The sequence below is a fragment of the Muntiacus reevesi genome, chromosome 2 (assembly GCF_963930625.1).
Source record: "Muntiacus reevesi chromosome 2, mMunRee1.1, whole genome shotgun sequence".
Classification (NCBI taxonomy): Eukaryota; Metazoa; Chordata; class Mammalia; order Artiodactyla; family Cervidae; genus Muntiacus; species Muntiacus reevesi.
This window is the reverse complement of record NC_089250.1, coordinates 9,891,764-9,908,310: the sequence shown is the minus strand read 5'-3', so window position 1 is coordinate 9,908,310 and position 16,547 is coordinate 9,891,764. Positions and strand designations below refer to the sequence as shown.

The following is a 16,547-nucleotide window of genomic DNA, read 5'->3' as shown; positions in this document are numbered from 1 at the left end:
GATTTGATTCTTGGGTCATGATTGGGACATCAATAAATCCATCCATCAATAAATGAATGCTATTTCTTGATGTTGCTAGTCATCTTGGAGTTATGTTAGGGAGTAGTCTTGTACTTAGAAAATACACCCTGAAGGATTAGGGTGACGAACAACTAGGTTCACACACTCTCAGATGGTTCTGCTAGGGTGCAGGAGGGCTCCCCAAGTAAGCCACAATGGTATAGTGATTAGTTTGAATTAGTTACTTAAAACACAAGCAGCAAGAGTGACACTCTGACCCTCATTTCTGTCCCCCAGAAAGCAGAAAATAAATCTCTCATGAGAAAGGTGTACCATCCAGGGGTAAGACACCCTTTTCACCAGAGAGAGGGAATTCAGGTCAAGAAACGTATAATCCTTATTACTTCTTGAATTTACTACCAGGGACAAACTGCTTAGATTCCTCACTATTTGAGCACCGAAGACCCAGGTTTCTTTGTCCTGTCAATTCATCTCTACTTTATTGTTTCTTTCTCTAAAAAGGTATAAAGTTGCCTGCTTTCAATTTTTTAATAGCTTAAGTTACAAAGGTAATGCTAAGACATATATATTATATACAATTTGTTGAAAAATCAAGAAGGGAAAATACTATGGATCATCTGTAAAGTAATAACAATGATTTCTGAAGCTGACTTAAAAGTTGCCAAAATTAAATTTAGCATTTGCCACTAATTTAAGACAAATACTGTAATTTATAGAAAAAAAAATATTGAAAAAATAAAAAAGTTTGCTTTGGCCACTATTTAGGTTTTCACTTCTATGGGACCTCTGTGCACATGAATTAACATTTGTATTTTCTCCTGTTAATCTGTTTTGTGTCAATTTTATTATTAGTCCAGCTAGAAGAATTCAGGAGGGGTGGCTGGGAAATTTTCCCTTCTTGACAGTTCAAAAACATTTATGGGAATTCTGTGTACTTTTTTGGCTACTTTCATATAAATTGGAATTTTTTTCAAAATAAACAGCTTTCAAAAGTAATCAGATGTCACTTCTCTGCTTGAACTCTCTCACAGAACTTATGTCCCAGAGACTTGCATGTGAATGTTCAGAGTCACTTTATTCACAATGGTCCCAAACTGGAAAGAACTCAAAATGCCCATCCACTTGCAGAACAAACTGCTGATCCATGCAATAGAGATAAACCTCAAAAGCATTCTAGGGGACTCCCTTGGAGATGCAGTAGATGGGAATTCACCTGCTCATGTGTTGGCACAGGTTTGATCCCTGGTCTGGGAGAATTCTGCATGCAGAGGAGCACCTTAGCCTATGTGCCACAACTCCTGACGCCCATGTGCCTAGAGCCTGCGCTCAAGAGAAGCCACCACAATGGAAGCCTGGCGCACCTCAACCAGGAGGAGCCCCCACTCGCCACAACCAGAGAAAGCCCATGCGCGGCAACCAAGATCCAGCACAACTAAAAAGAATAGCAATGATAATAATAATAAAAACATTCTACGAACTTCCCTGGTGGTTCAGGGTTTAAGACTTCACACTTCCACTGCAGGGGGTGGGGTTCAATCCTTGGTTAGGCAACTAGGATCCCACGTGCTGCCCAGTGAGGCCAAAATGTTAAATAAAAGCATTCCAGACAGGGCACAGTTGCAGCGACAGAAAGCAGATGGGTGGTTGCCTAGGGTCGGGATGGGGACACTGACTGCAAAGGAGCACAAGGGAGGCGTGACGGAATGCTCTGTATCTTGATTATGACCTTCGAACAGCTGTATACAACTGCCAAAACTCACCAAACACTAACATGGGTGAATGCTCACTGTAACTCAGTTTACAAAATCCTGTAATAGTTCCCCACTTCGGAGTGTAAGCATGCCCTTAAAATGGCCTACACAATCCCCTTTTCCATCCACCCTCTCCTTCCCTCCGACACCAACCACTGTGGCCAAGCTCCCCTTAAACAGCCACTCAGAGCAGGGCCAGCCTGTGTTCTGAGACTGAGTACAGTTACCCGGAGCAAGCAGGAAGAAAATGTACTAGCAACTGGGACTGCTGTCAGCATACAAGAGCAGTCTTTTTTTCGAGAAGCTCACTGTTAATATATTTTATGGACGTACATGAATTTGACAACTAAAAAGTTTTTCATAAGAGTCAGACTCTGCAAGTGGTGAAGTTTAAGGAATAAAAACTATTTTGCTTTTTCCTTACATACACATGTGGTAAAAATCTACATAAGCCTAACAGTGGTCTTAACATATATTCCACAAATACATTAAAAAAAAAAATCTAAATGATAAGAAGTCTTGTTTCACAAAATATTAAAACAGGAACACAAAGTGACCAATAGTGTCACTTTACCATGTGCTATACATAAAAAATTGTCCACTTCTAAAGACACCCATGGTTTTGCTAGCAGGGGATTGAACTGATAGCCTTAAGTAGAAATCAAACACTACAGAAAATGAACTTTGGAAATACCTGAGTATTAGTGTTTAAGAAGCACAATGAGGCAGCAAGGTTAGGATTGGCAACCGTTGGTTTAGACTGCTAGTCTTCAAAAAGATTAAACATCTTTCCTTTGGAGATCTTTCAATCAAGAGGTATTAACTGAGTAGGTATTCCTTAGGAAACACCCTATCTCAAGAGGGTAAGAAGACAAGATGTGAAGTTTGAAGACAATATTCCCTTTTTCTCTGTTTTCCCAGAAAACATTTAATAGTTACTCTTAAATGGTCTTTATTAAAGTAAAAAATGAATGAAAAGATTTGTGAAATGCCTACGACTGGCTCATTTGACTCTGAAGATGAAATTCAGATCCTGCCCAGGTCTCATTTTCTTCTAATACGCAGGATGATCATCATTGCTATTAGTACAAGAGTAACAAAGGGACTTCCCTGGTGGTGAGGAGGCTGACTCTGTGCTCCCGAAGCAGCAGGGCCCAGGTTCGATTCATTCTCAGGGAACTGGATCCTACATGCCACAACCAAAGATCCCACATGCTGCTAAGAATCAGTGCAGCCAAATACATACATACATGAATGAATAAATATTAAACACAAAAAACTGAACTCCAGGATGGCAGTTCATATGCATAAAAAATAATAGAAAATCTAATCAAGTGCTTGATCTAATTCTTTTACTTTTATTAAAGTGTCTCTACCATTAAAGTTTCTCTACCATTAGCTGCTCCAAGATAACAGTAGAAAAGCATCCAATTACAGTTTTATATACCTTAAGATGTGTTCTCAACTAGCACCAGCATTTGATGACAGGGCAATGGGCCGATAAATGAAATACTAGGTAAGGAATACAAATAAAAATTTTATTGTACAAAATTAAGGCCTTCACAGTTCACTAAGGCTAAACAGAGACTAGATAATCTTTTAAATCCTTTACAAAAAGTTCACATACACTTCCCCTTTCCCAACTATTAAAATGAACTGACCAAATGTTATCAAAACAAAAGCTATAAATAACAGAGTCCTTTAAAGACAGCTATCCCAAATGTTATTTTTTGGCATAGGTGATCTTCATGGCATGGGACGGTGTGATCTTAAATCCCTGCAGAGCATCCCTGGCAGCCCCAGCCTGTCCATCATTTTCAAATTCAACAAAAGCGATGTCATGCCTCCCAGGTACCAAACGTACTTCCTTGAAACCAGGGAACCTATAACGAATTAAAACAATGCTTACATATGTAAACAATTTCTATATATGCAAATATAGAAATGACATCAAATAAAAAATGTCTATTCTGTATTTAAATTTGTTAAGCAACATCATGATATATGTCCAGGAAAATGATCACATCCCACCAAGAATCCTGAGAGGGATGGAAGAGCCTGAAATATAATTAATACCTGAAAAGAACTACAGAAATCATGTAAGCTATTTCTATTTCTGTCACTTCATCAAAGGTTTTGTCTCCTATTATACTTATCAACTAGAATTAGTAATTCAAATGTTAGAGGTAATTTAGCTTTTTATTTGCTTAATCTGCATACTGGTTTCAATTCATAATTAATCCTGGAGCAAATCAATGAAGCCATAAGGAATTATTGTGTGATATACAAATGGATTCAACCCAGGGAGGTGCTATCTGTCCTGTCGGGAGGCTCTCAGAACACAGACTTGTTTATGAAAACACTTACTGATTAAACAGCATGGATAGCATCATCTCATTAGTCTCTTCTGGTAAATTATTAAGGAATAAAATATAGTTTGGAGGGTAATCAGGGACCTATTAAAAAGAAAAGGCCAAGTTAACTTATAAGTATAAAAAATACAGTAAGCCATTTTGGTTCTTACATTTAAATATAAACTTCAGAGAATTACATTCCACAGTTTAAGGCTTATGAAATCTTACCACATCAAGCACTAAAGGTGAAAAACAGTGACACCAGAGAAGTAAACAAAACCTAACAGTAATTACGATCATAAATCTTATTAATAGTTTTTAAGTATTTAATTAACAGTATTTAAATAATATTTAAGTTTTAAGCATCTGGAGGCAGCTGGAATAGAAGGGTTTTGTCATCTGGATTACATAACTGGTTCTAACAAAACCAGATTCGGCATTGGTGTCACCCGTCCTCAGCTGCTTAACCGTCACATACTCAATCCTACTGCATACTACCTCCTAGTATGTGAGAAAATTTTGAAAAATAAAAATTTCCACTTAGTGCTACAACTTTGGAGCCATGCTCTGCAACAAGAGAAGCCACTGCAATGAGAAGCCTGCACACCGCAGCTTGAGAATACCCCCACTCACCACAACTAGAGAAAGTTTGTGCATAGCAATGGAGACCCAACGTAGCCAATAATAAATAAATTAAAAAGCAAAATTTAAAAAGAAAAAGAGAAAGATTTCCATGTAGAACCTATATTTGGCAATTTTTAATGTTTTTTCCAAGTAAATGAGAGTAAATTTCATGGGAGAAAAAAGATGAAATGTAAAGAACTTAGGGCTTAGAGAATTATGTGCTGGACTATAACTGCTGAAAGTCTTCAAAGTAGTAGAAAATGCAAGTAACTTAAAAATCAGAGGAGGAAAACCTCAGCGGTGCAAGGAATTCCCTGGATGCAAGGATCCTGTCAGACCCTAGTACATAAGGGACCAAGTGGGAAACCATTAGTGTATAACTCAAGCTTTCTGAGGCCTTTATTGGGAAGACTTGGTAGAGTCTTCTGATAAATCTATATTGTGCTAAGTTGCTTCAGTTGTGTTCGATTCTGCGCCCACATGGACTATAGTCGCCAGGGTCCTCGGCCCATGGAATTCTCCAGGCAAGAATACTGGAGTGGTTGGCCAATTCCCCCTCCAGGGGATCTTCCCAATCTTGGGATTGAATCCAAGTCTCCTGCAGTTCCTGCACTGCAGGCGGATTCTATACCGTGGAGTCACTGGGTAAAGATCTGTATCAGGAGACTTAAATATATATATACTGAGGAAATAAGAACAAAGGTAACTATAGAACAACTTTGCTCTTTGAGAAAAGATGGGTTAGTGCTTCAGTCAATGGGAATGGATTCCAAGCAACAAGCCTGGAAAGCTCTGGGCCACATCATGTGAAGAAAACAACCATTCTGCTTCTTGTCTTCATAGGGCTTAGAATATACCATTTAATCCTGTCATTGATCACTTTGGGAAGCAAGGAGTAAAGACAGGTTTTGTTTTCTTCTTCTTAAAGAAAAATAAAATGTTTTGAAGAAGAAGGTTCCACATTATTGTGGCTTATAAATGGAATCATTTTCAGTTTTTGGAGACATGAGGGTTGTTGTACATTACTACTATTGTTTTGTAATTTTATTTTAAAGTATCACATGGGAAAAAAATTACCTGAGGATTTTGTGTTGCATTTCCTTGGGTATTAGCTGAATTTGGTGTTCCCTAAATGAAAAAAAGTGAGAAACGGTTAAAACTTCCAATCCCTCTAAAAAAGTAGCAAGTGTTTAAAATTACTGAACTAAAAATAAGGTTAACAAAGATTTTTTTACTCATTTTCTTTGCGAATTTACATCTTAAAACTCTGACTCAAACATTTATGGTATTTATAACGTCAAATATTTTTGAAAGGTCTATATCATAAAAGTCAACCTCTTAAGTTTCAAAAATATGGAGAAATATATAGGAGAAAAATAAAGGACCAGTCTTTCTCACTTTTCTTTTTTAAAACAACTAGAAAAAAAAAGTCAAGCATTATACTTGTTAAAACTGATTTCGAATTACTTTCAATCCCAAAGTAACTAGTTTTTGGATAATTTCACCTTTATCTGGAATTTTCAAATTAGATTTTGAATTTATGAACTGTTCAAAGGCTGATTTCAGTGGAATACTAATAAAGATAAAAACTACAGTATTATTTATATACAGAACTTGAAAAATAAGCCAATAGATATTAACATATTTTGGAAAATGATGGAGTTAAACATCATGCAAATTCAAATAAAACTGTCTGATATACAACAACAAAATATGAACATTTATCCATCTTACCTGACCAGGCTTTTTGTTCACGGTTGTTGCAGTCTGTTCCACAGTTTTGGCTTTCTTCTTTTCTTTTTTCTTTTCTTTGTCAGCAAAAGTGCCACGCATTTTAGATATTATATCAGAATCTGTTTTGGCATACTGGATTCGCTGTTTTAATTATTAAAAACAAGTTACTTTTCATTATGCTGAAGGCTATTTACACTTGTCATTAATATTTCAAATTTCATTACACAAATATGAGCTAATTTTAAACACATCCTGAAGGAAATCTGTCAAGTATGCTGAGTGCCAAAAGAAAATAAATCGTGGCTCCTGATTCGCAACTGAGACAAAGTTAGATTCAACTATGTTTATTAGAAGAACCACAGATTTTCATACGGGAGAAACAGGACTTTGAAAAATCTGCACCACTTATCCTCTCCATTAAAAGACAGAGAAGAGTGCACTGGAAAGCCGTATATGCCTTACAGGGACACTCGACAGGTCAAGATGTGCGCGGACTTTGTTACAAGTTAAAGTACTGAAGACTGAGAATGACTTTCCTTTGAATCTGGACTATTACTTTTATTTTATTTATTTTTATTTATTTATTTATTTTGGACCATTACTTTTAAATGAATAATGAATAGTGGCATCAACTTAAATTTAAAAAGCTTTGAAAGGAAATAATAAGATGGCATCACACTGTGCAACCAGGCCACTTGCATGAATAATGTGCCATAGGCAGTGTAAAACTTTCCTTTCCTGGGATCCAGAAAGCTGAAACTACCTCTCTGATCATATCGAAACACCAGTTCTACCAATTCCTCTCTACAGTTGTCTTCTGTGGCAAGACTTTGATCTCAGTATGAAGAGACCAAGTGACACCTTACAATAATGCAGGTTTGCTCAGGGAACAGCACTCAGTGCTGTGACCTAACTGGGAGGGAAACCCAAAAAGCGGGGAGTATGTATATGCAGGGCTGGGTCACTCTGCTGTACAGGAGAAACCAACACAACACTGCAGAGCAACTGTACTCCAGCAGAAATTAATTTTAAAAAATAATGAAGGTTTGAAAACAAAGAATTTGTTAAAACCAACAGCAGCTCTTTCCCTTGCTTTATGTTAACTAGAGATGACTATATGGGAGAAACAAGAGAAGAGCAAGCCTCTCACGACATCTCTATCCCTTCAGTCAGTTTAGTCGCTCAGTCATGTCCTACTCTTTGCAACCCCAGGGACTGTAGCACGCCAGGCCTCCCTGTCCATCACCAACTACTGGAACTTACTCAAACTCATGTCCGTTGACTCGGTGATGCCACCCAACCATCTCATCTTCTGTCATCCCCTTCTCTTCCCGCCTTCAATCTTTCCCAGCATCAGGGTATTTTCCAATGAGTCAGTTCTTTGCATCAGGTGGACAAAGTATTGGAGTTTCAGCTTCAGCATCAGTCCTTCCAATGAATATTCAGGACTTTAGAATGGACTGGTTGGATCTCCCTGCAGTCCAAGAGATTCTCAAGAGTCTTTTCCAACACCACAGTTCAAAAGCATCAATTCTTCGGTGTTCAGCTTCCTTTATAGCCCAACTCTCACATCCATACATGACTACTGGAAAAACCATAGCTTTGACTAGACAGACCTTTGTTGGCAAAGTAATGTCTCTGCTTTCTAATATGCTGTGCAGGTTGGTCATAACTTTTCTTCCAAAGAGCAAGCATCTTTTAATTTCATGGCTGCAGTCACCATCTGCAGTGATTTTGGAGCCTGCAAAAATAGTCTGTCACTGTTTCCCATCTATTTGGCATGAAGTGATGGGACTGGATGCCATGATCTTAGCTTTTTGAATGTTGAGTTTTAAGCCAGCTTTTTCACTCCCTTCTTTCACTTTCATCAAGGGGCTCTTTAGTTCTTCTTTGATTTCAGCCATAAGGGTGGTGTCATCTGCATATCTGAGGTTATTGCTATTTCTCTCAGCAATACTGATTCCAGCTTGTGCTTCATCCAGCTCAGTGTTTCTCATGATGTACTCTGCACATAAGTTAAATAAGCAGGGTGACAATATACAGCCTTGACATACTCCTTTCCTTATTTGGAACCAGTCTGTTGTTCCACGTCCAGTTCTAACTGTTGCTTCCTGACCTGTATATAGATTTCTCAAAAGGCAGGTCAGGAGGTCCAGTATTTCCATCTCTTTAAGACTTTCCCACAGTTTACTGTGATCCACACAGTGAAAGGCTTTGGTGTAGTCAAGAAAGCAAAAGTAGATGTTTTTCTGGAACTCTCTTGTTTTTTTGATGACCCAAAAGATGTTGGCAATTTGATTTCTCGTTCCTCTGCCTTTTCTAAATCCAGCTTGAATATCTGGAAGTTCACGGTTCATATACTGTTGAAGCCTGGCTTGCAGAATTTTGAGCAGTACTTTCTAGTGTGTGAGACAAGTGCAACTGTGGGTAGTTTAAGCGTTCTTTGGCACTGCCTTTATTTGGGATTGGAATGAAAACTGACCTTTTCCAGTCCTGTGGCCACTCCTGAGTTTTCCAAATTTGCTGGCATATTGAGTGCAGCACTTTCACAGCATCATCTTTTAGTATTTGAAATAGCTCAACTGGAATTCCATGACCTTCACTAGCTTTGTTTGTAGTGATGCTTCCTAAGGCCTCCTTGACTTCACATTCCAGGATGCATGGCTCTAGATGAGTAATCACAACATTTTGATTATCTGGGTCGTGAAGATCTTTTTTGTACAGTTCTTCGGGATAGTCTTGCCATCTCTTCTTAATATCTTCTGCTTCTCTTAGGCCCATACCATTTCTGTCCTTTATTGTGCCCATCTTTGCATAAAATGTTCCCTTGGTATCTCTAATTTTCTTGAAGAGATTTCGAGTCTTTCCTGTTCTACTGTTTTCCTCTATTTCTTTGCATTGATCACCGAGGAAGGCTTTCTTCTCTCTCCTTGGTATTCTTTGAAACTCTGCATTTCCTTTTCTCCTTAGCCTTTCACTTCTATTCTATTCACAGCTATTTGTAAGGCATCCTCAACCATTTTGCCTTTTCGCATTTCTTTTTCTTGGGGATGGTCTTGATCCCTGTCTCCTGTACACTGTCACGAACCTCCATCCATTGTTCTACAGGCACTCTATCAGATCTAATCCCTTAAATCTATTTCTCACTTCCACTGTATAATCATAAGGGATTTGATTTAGGTCATACCTGGATGGTCTGGTGATTTTCCCTACTTTCTTCAATTGAAATCTGAATTTGGCAATAAGGAGTTCATGATCTGAACCAGTCAGTTCCCAGTCTTGTTTCTGCTTACTGTATAGAGGTTCTCCATCTTTGGCTGCAAAGAATATAATCATGATGTCCATGTGTAGAGTCTCCTCTTGTGTTGTTGGAAGAGGGTGATTGCTATAACCAGTGCATTCTCTTGGCAAAACTCTGCTAGGATTCGCCCTGCTTCATTCTGTACTCCAAAGCCAAATTTGCCTGTTACTCCAGGTGTTTCCTGACTTCCCACTTTTGCATTCCAGTCCCCTATAATGAAAAGGACATCTTTTAGGGGTGTTAGTTCTAGAAGGTCTTGTAGGTCTTCACAGAACAGTTCAACTTCAGCTTCTTCAGCATTACTGGTTAGGCCATTACAATGGTCATCTGAGTTAAACTCACCCATTCCAGTCCATGTTAGTTCGCTGATTCCTAAAATGTCGACATTCACTCTTGCCATCTCCTGTTTGACCATTTCCCATTTGTTTTAATTCATGGACCTAACATTTCAGGTTCCTATGCAACATTGCTCTTTACAGCATCAGACTTTACTTCCATCACCAGTCACATCCACAACTGGGTATTGTTTTTGCTTTGACTCTGTCTCTTCACTCTTTCTGGAGTTATTTTTCCACTGATCTCCGGTAGTATACTGGGCACCTACCAACCTGGGGAGTTCATCTTTCAGTGTCCTATCTTTTAGCCTTTTCATACTCCATCCCTTAGGCTTCCTCCGATTGCAGGACTTCCTCCAAGTGTTAACCCTGCCAGCAACTCTGCTAGTCTCGCACATCATCTAACCAAAAGGAGCAGGTCTGTATTAACTCTGACTCAGTCCAGGGATTCTCTCCCAACTCCCCTGGGTCTTCAACCTTCTTCCTGACCTGAGAAGATCTTGCACTGACTCTGTACTTGTCCCTATGGCCTGTGAAAAACTCTCACCCCAGCCCTCCCTCTTGGCTGGCTGGTCTAGAGCAGCAGCTCTCAACCTAAGGAGAATCTGCCCACCAGGACACAGCTGGCACTGCTGGCTGGAGACCCTGCATTGTCACGCTAAGTGGGCAGAGGCCAGAGATGCGTTCAACACTCTCTGATGAACCAGAAAGCCCAGACCATAAAAAAAAGTTATTCAGTTCAAAACGTCAAAAGTGCCAGTGCTGAAAAACAGTAGACTAAATACTGATGAGGGATAAAAATTCACCTGCAGCTTAGAGAAGGTGCAAGATTTACATTTATACCAGAGGTTTCATGACAGACACCCTTAGGAAGGTGGTTTCACTTTTCTGAGGTATTTTTGGAATTAAAGAACCAAATATCCTTGAATCACAGAGAATAATTTTGTTCTGAGTTCCAAGTTGTAGACAGTTTTGTTCATTTCTGATCTGGTATGTTGGCATTAAAATAGAAGAGCAACTGAAACCACCTAAGTAAATATAAACAAGATAGCTCAAGGAACATTCTTTTCCTTCTTCCAGGATGCTGGAGATTTGGCAGTACCTCCTACTTTGCTGAAGGCAGAGAAGAGACCTCCTAAAATACCTTCAATATGAGATCAGTCTAATGGGCTTCTCCCTTTGATTTTCAGTAACTAGCTAGCAAGGTGAAGCCAGTGCCAAATGCAGCAAACAATTTCCAGCTTTCCTGGACTTCAATCCCAGGCACATGCAAACGTGTCATCCCAACTTAACAAATAGTCCTAAAACCCTTTATGGGAATAAATGGCTTCTTCATACTAACATAATTTCAGATTTAAACTAAAACCCAGCTACTACTACCAGCTGAGGTCTCAATTATGCTAGTTCTTCATTCTACTGAGAAAGATACGTTGGTTTCAGGAAATGCCAATTTACCGTAAGTTGCGGTAGATAGGTAGGTACTACCCCTCCTCAGTTTTTCTGGAATACGACTTTCCAAACATACGATGGTGGGAAACAGTCAGGTGGGAAATGATGGGAAAAGGAGAGTCGGATAGAGGATGGGCAGAAAATGTGAGGCAGTTTAACAGACAAAAAGTGCTCAGTCCTGAATTAAACAGTGCAGTACTGAGGTCCTTGGAGTGCTGACTATGCCAACACTGCCTGGTATTGTGTGTGTCTTCTTAGGACACAGACGCACCCTTCTATCTGCACGCCTTCTATGGCTGCTTCTCCAACTATAAAGGCAGTTTAAGGAGCTGCAAAAGAGATCATCTGGCTCGTAAAGCCTAAAATATTTACTATCTGGCCCTTTACAGATCAGATTTCTATCCTAATTGGGGGGTGGGGGGTGGGGGGGTGGGAAGTCACAATATTGGATGTCAGATTAGCTTTCAAGTCCTGACGATGCCACTGGTTACAGTAACATAAGCTTTCTGTGCCTGATTCTTACTTTACAAAAAGAGATCACAGCAGTGACCTACACTACAGATTATGGGCCAAATCCAGCCCATGGCCTGTTTTTGTATGGCCTATGAGTTAAGAACTTTTTTCTTTCTTTTTACAATTTTTAAAGGATTATTTAAAAAACCACACACACACACACAAGGAAATGCAATACAAACTCTATGTGGTCCACAAAGCTTATAATATTATCTGGTCTTTTATAAAAGAGTTTTTGCTTGCCTGTAAATTTGACCAAAGAATATTCAGTCTGCTTATTCTTTTTTTTTTTTTTTTTTAACAGGTGGTGAAACGGAACATGCACAAAAAGTCAGTTAATGGCAGAACCAGAATGAGAACATAGGACCCTGAAACTCTCGGCCTCAGCTCTTTCCCCAGCACCCCTTCCCATCACATTCCAGTTCCAGAAGAAAAGTACTAAAGTCCATACCCAAGGTAGAAAGTACCCATTCAAACACCAAGAGCCCCCTGGATTACATACTCTGTCTCCAGCCTGATCCAATCCTCTACCATCTCTGACTTATACCAATGCCTGAGTTCCCTACTTCCCTTCCCACAATTCAACTTTGACCTAGCAGCTAAATGTGAAATCTCAGGTCATTCCTGAGTTTAAAACTGTCCTTAGATCAGTGCTTTGACCGCACAGCTTCTAAAGTACAGTATTTCACTATGGTATTTTCTGAAATTTTGGACTGGATTTCCTCTTTGACTCATGATTTTGGTTTTGTGTTGTTTTACAAGTTTACACACAGAGGTTTCTTTTTAATCTTCTGAGTAATTTACTTCTAGTTCTCAGTTCTTTTGAGATGACAGTATTGCCTATACTGCCATTGTTCTTAAAATATTCTACATCTCTGTGTATTTTGCTTTTGCCTATCTGAACTATTACAACTCAAGAAATGAACATAATAAACTCTACTACTAATGTGTTTCTATAGAAATAAATACATAAATAAACCCCAACCCACTACACAGAAGGCACAAAGAAACAGTCACACTATCAAGGGTATATTTACAAATCTACTATACCATTAATAGTGATTAAAGCCAAAATAAGATTGATTTACCATTGGTTTGCCATAAAATGGAAATCCTTGTAACTGTCTCAAGGCATTTGTAGATGAGCCCAGTTCCTTAAATATAACAAAGGCTTGTCCCCTCATCTTCATCGTCTTCAAAGCAACGATATCTACCACGTGGCCAAATTGAGAAAACAGGGCATACAGGGATCTCTTCAATTCTGCACAAAATTAGAGAGGAAACAAGTCATTTGTGGATGAAACTATGACTGAAATTCTTCTTAAAATGACACTGCACTGAGTGCACCCCACTCATTTATTTATACAAAGTTACATATTTTCCTAATAACATACTATTCCCAATGGCTGTTTAATTTTAAAAGTTTCTGAAATCATTTCATCTGAGTGAAAACAGATTCAACACATCTTCAGCCCCTACCTATTTTTAATCTTTAAAAAGCCTTAAAGTCTTTACACAATATGGGATAAACCATTATCTCAGGCAGTGAGAAAGATGACTAGATGAGAACTTTTGAAGCTGTATAATTTTTAAGATGGTAATAAATAAACACACTTTAGTTTGTTTTTTTAAAAAAAAAAACACTTACCTTCCTTTTTAATTTTGTCATTCATATTGTTGATATAAATTGTGTGATTTGGTCTGATATCCATGTTTTGGGTTACACTGTTCCAACAGCCTAAAGAGACAATAAATATTCTGTTACTAAATAGGGAGGATTCGTTCACATCATAGGGTGGCATTAAGGACACAGCACAAAGGTACTGACTTTTCAACTGTTTCAACCGCAAATGTCAGTTTGAAAACTGAAAATATCAGATTGGCAGTAGTCTTTAAAACCTAAAACTTGCTAGCCCTCCTTTTTAAACAAAAGAACAGTTCTCAGGCTGAAAACTTGGTGGTGCACCATTATCTAGTCAATTTTTAATAATATAATTTTATTCCATACATTTATTTTTATAACCTATTTCTCTTATGACAAGTGAGACTGTTTTTTTCCATCTGCCTATTGAAACAACTTTCCTTTTTAAACAGTATTTAAAAATTGAATAGATTTGGTGAAAAATGAAAAAAACAAGCTAACAAATGCACGTTCAGTAAAAATCATAAGACACAGAACATTAATGAAGTTTGCCAAGAACCCTTTCATGGGTACTCTCATAAAGCACTTCCATGTTATTAATTTATATACACCATCACCAACAGTCCTGACTCCAAAGTCAAATCGAACGGGCTTGAAACGCTGGCCTACTACTGCATGATGGTTAAGAACTCAGATTCTAGTGCCAGTGGATCTGAATTCAAATCTTTCCGTGCTTCTTACTAGCTGCTTGATTGATGGCAAGTTCCTTAATCTCACAGGTTCACATCTGTAAAATGGGGATGGTAATTTGCCCAATAGAGCTCGGAAGACTAAATGAGATAAAATTCTTTGCAGCTTTAGAATGAGCAGTAAGCACTTACAACAGCTGTCACTGCTGTCTATTACAGAATAAAGTAGGGATTCCCAGGTGGCTCAGAGGTAAAGCATCGGCCTGTCAACGCAGGAGACTCCGGCCCAAACCATGGATCAGGAAGATCCCCTGAAGAAGGAAATAGCAACCCACTCCAATATTCTTGCCTGGGAAATCCCACGGATAGAGGAGCCTGGCGGACTATAGTCCATGGGGTCTCAAAGAGTGGAACATGATTTAGTGACGAAATAACAAGAAGTTAATGCAAGTCCTTGACAACGGTTTACATAGGTGATACGCAGAAGGCCTGAAAATTCAACCCTTGTTTTCTGTCTCTTGCACGTTTCTTTCACACCCACCACACTATTTCATTTTCCCACTGTTTTAGTCGCTAATTGGGACCTTGCTTTATTTCCTTGGTGGCCCACATAGTCCTTCATTTCACGAACATTTACACTCATAGTACGTGCACAGCATAGGATGTCTGACAAGCAAAACGCCGACAGACGAGGACTGTCCTCGTGCGGGTAAACACGTGAAAGGTAACGCTTCTCAGAGGTCTGAGACCCCCTACACTGAAACTTGGTGGACTAGTGACTCGAAGATAATGAAGAGAAGGAAGTGACAGGGATCAAACTGAGGAGGGGCACCGGGAGTCGCCTTCCGGATTCAAAAGGGGAGCCTCTGGGAGGCCCCTGAGGACCCACAGCGCGCTGTAAACGCCTCGCATCCATAACTTAACACGCGCGAGGGTCCCGCCTCTCCAGACGCAGCAACATCCGCCCACGGCCTCCGCCCGAAGCCCCAGGAAGCGGCCATCCCTTGCCCGGCCCCGACTTGTTCCCGCCTAAGACAAGCTAAGTCCAAGGGCCTCGCCAGACCCGAGCGTCAGTTTCCAAGCCTTCCTCAGCGACCCACCACAAACCCTCGGTTGCATACATTCTGGCCCCAGCGCCACGGACCGCTTATTCTCGGCTTCCGCAGGGGAAGGTTTGGCTAAGCCGCAACCCGCAGCCAAAAGAGAGAAGAGAGCGATGAAAAAACCCCGCCAACTCACCGAACAGGTACACCTCGTCCTGTAGGAACCACAAAGCAGAAGCCGGAAGCCGAATCAGCCACCGGAAATGACGTTCAAAGTGCCTCAATCGAAAGCCGATCAGTCAAGAAGCCGAGCCCAGAGTAGATCGATGCCCGTCGATCTAGATGGCAGTAAGTAATCGCTCTGAGCATGCGCACACCTGGTGGGCGGGGAGAACAGGTGTGAAGGGGAAACGGGGTAAGGGAAAGAGCTTTGGGGAACTTCTGTGGGTTTAACTCGAATTCTGGGGGAGGGCAGTAAGAGTATAAGGATAGACGGTGATCAGTTCCGTCACAATGAGTTTGCGCTGTTCAACACAGAACATCCTGATAACACATCTGTGGGCTTCCCTAGTGGTTCAGACCGTAAAGAATCAGCCTGCAATGCGAGAGATCTGGGTTCGATCCCTGGGTTGGGAAGATTCCCTGGAGGAGAGGGCATGACAACCCACCCCGCTATTCTTGCCTGTGAAATCCCATGGACAGGGGAGCATGGTGGCCTGCACTCTGATGGTACAGCTGGACATGATTGGACACGACAGACACATCTGTAAGTTGAAAGCACTGTAAGATGCAAATGCAAATACATGTAATAACACCTAACCTACCCAGCATCACACATTTAATCCAGACCTATCACAAACGTGCTCAGAACACTCACATTAGCCTTTTTATTGTTCAGTCGCTCAGTCGTGTCCAACTTTTTGCAGTCCCGTGGACTGCAGCACGCCAGGCTTCCCTGTCCTACAACATCTCCTGGAGCTTGCTCAAACTCATGTCCATTGAGTTGGTGATGCCATTCAACCATCTCATCCTCTGTCATTCCCTTCGCCTCCTGCCTTCAATCTTTCCCAGCCTCAGGGTCTTTCCTAATG

General features: G+C 40.0%; 1 protein-coding gene across 1 annotated transcript; it reads right to left on the bottom strand.

Annotated features, from left to right (window-relative positions):
• Positions 1-3,296: 3,296 nt before the first annotated feature.
• On the bottom strand, positions 3,297-15,742 carry SNRPB2 (small nuclear ribonucleoprotein polypeptide B2). Its single transcript, XM_065920889.1, has 7 exons — positions 15,653-15,742; positions 13,731-13,820; positions 13,171-13,343; positions 6,485-6,625; positions 5,828-5,878; positions 4,140-4,228; positions 3,297-3,655 (listed from the first exon to the last, which is right to left on the bottom strand). The coding sequence occupies exons 2-7, from the start codon at positions 13,792-13,794 to the stop codon at positions 3,496-3,498; spliced, it is 678 nt and encodes a 225-aa protein (XP_065776961.1). The 5' UTR covers positions 13,795-13,820; positions 15,653-15,742; the 3' UTR covers positions 3,297-3,495.
• Positions 15,743-16,547: the final 805 nt, after the last annotated feature.

What these genes read in the sequence shown, in the direction of transcription:
- SNRPB2 (XM_065920889.1), bottom strand. Translation starts at nt 13,794, where the DNA reads ATGGATATCAGACCAAATCACACAATTTATATCAACAATATGAATGAC. An exon ending in TGACAAAATTAAAAAGGAAG is followed by an intron (nt 13,344 to 13,730) that starts GTAAGTGTTTTT and finishes AATTTTGTGCAG; the next exon opens with AATTGAAGAGATCCCTGTAT. An exon ending in ATGCAACACAAAATCCTCAG is followed by an intron (nt 4,229 to 5,827) that starts GTAATTTTTTTC and finishes TCTTTTTAATAG; the next exon opens with GTCCCTGATTACCCTCCAAA.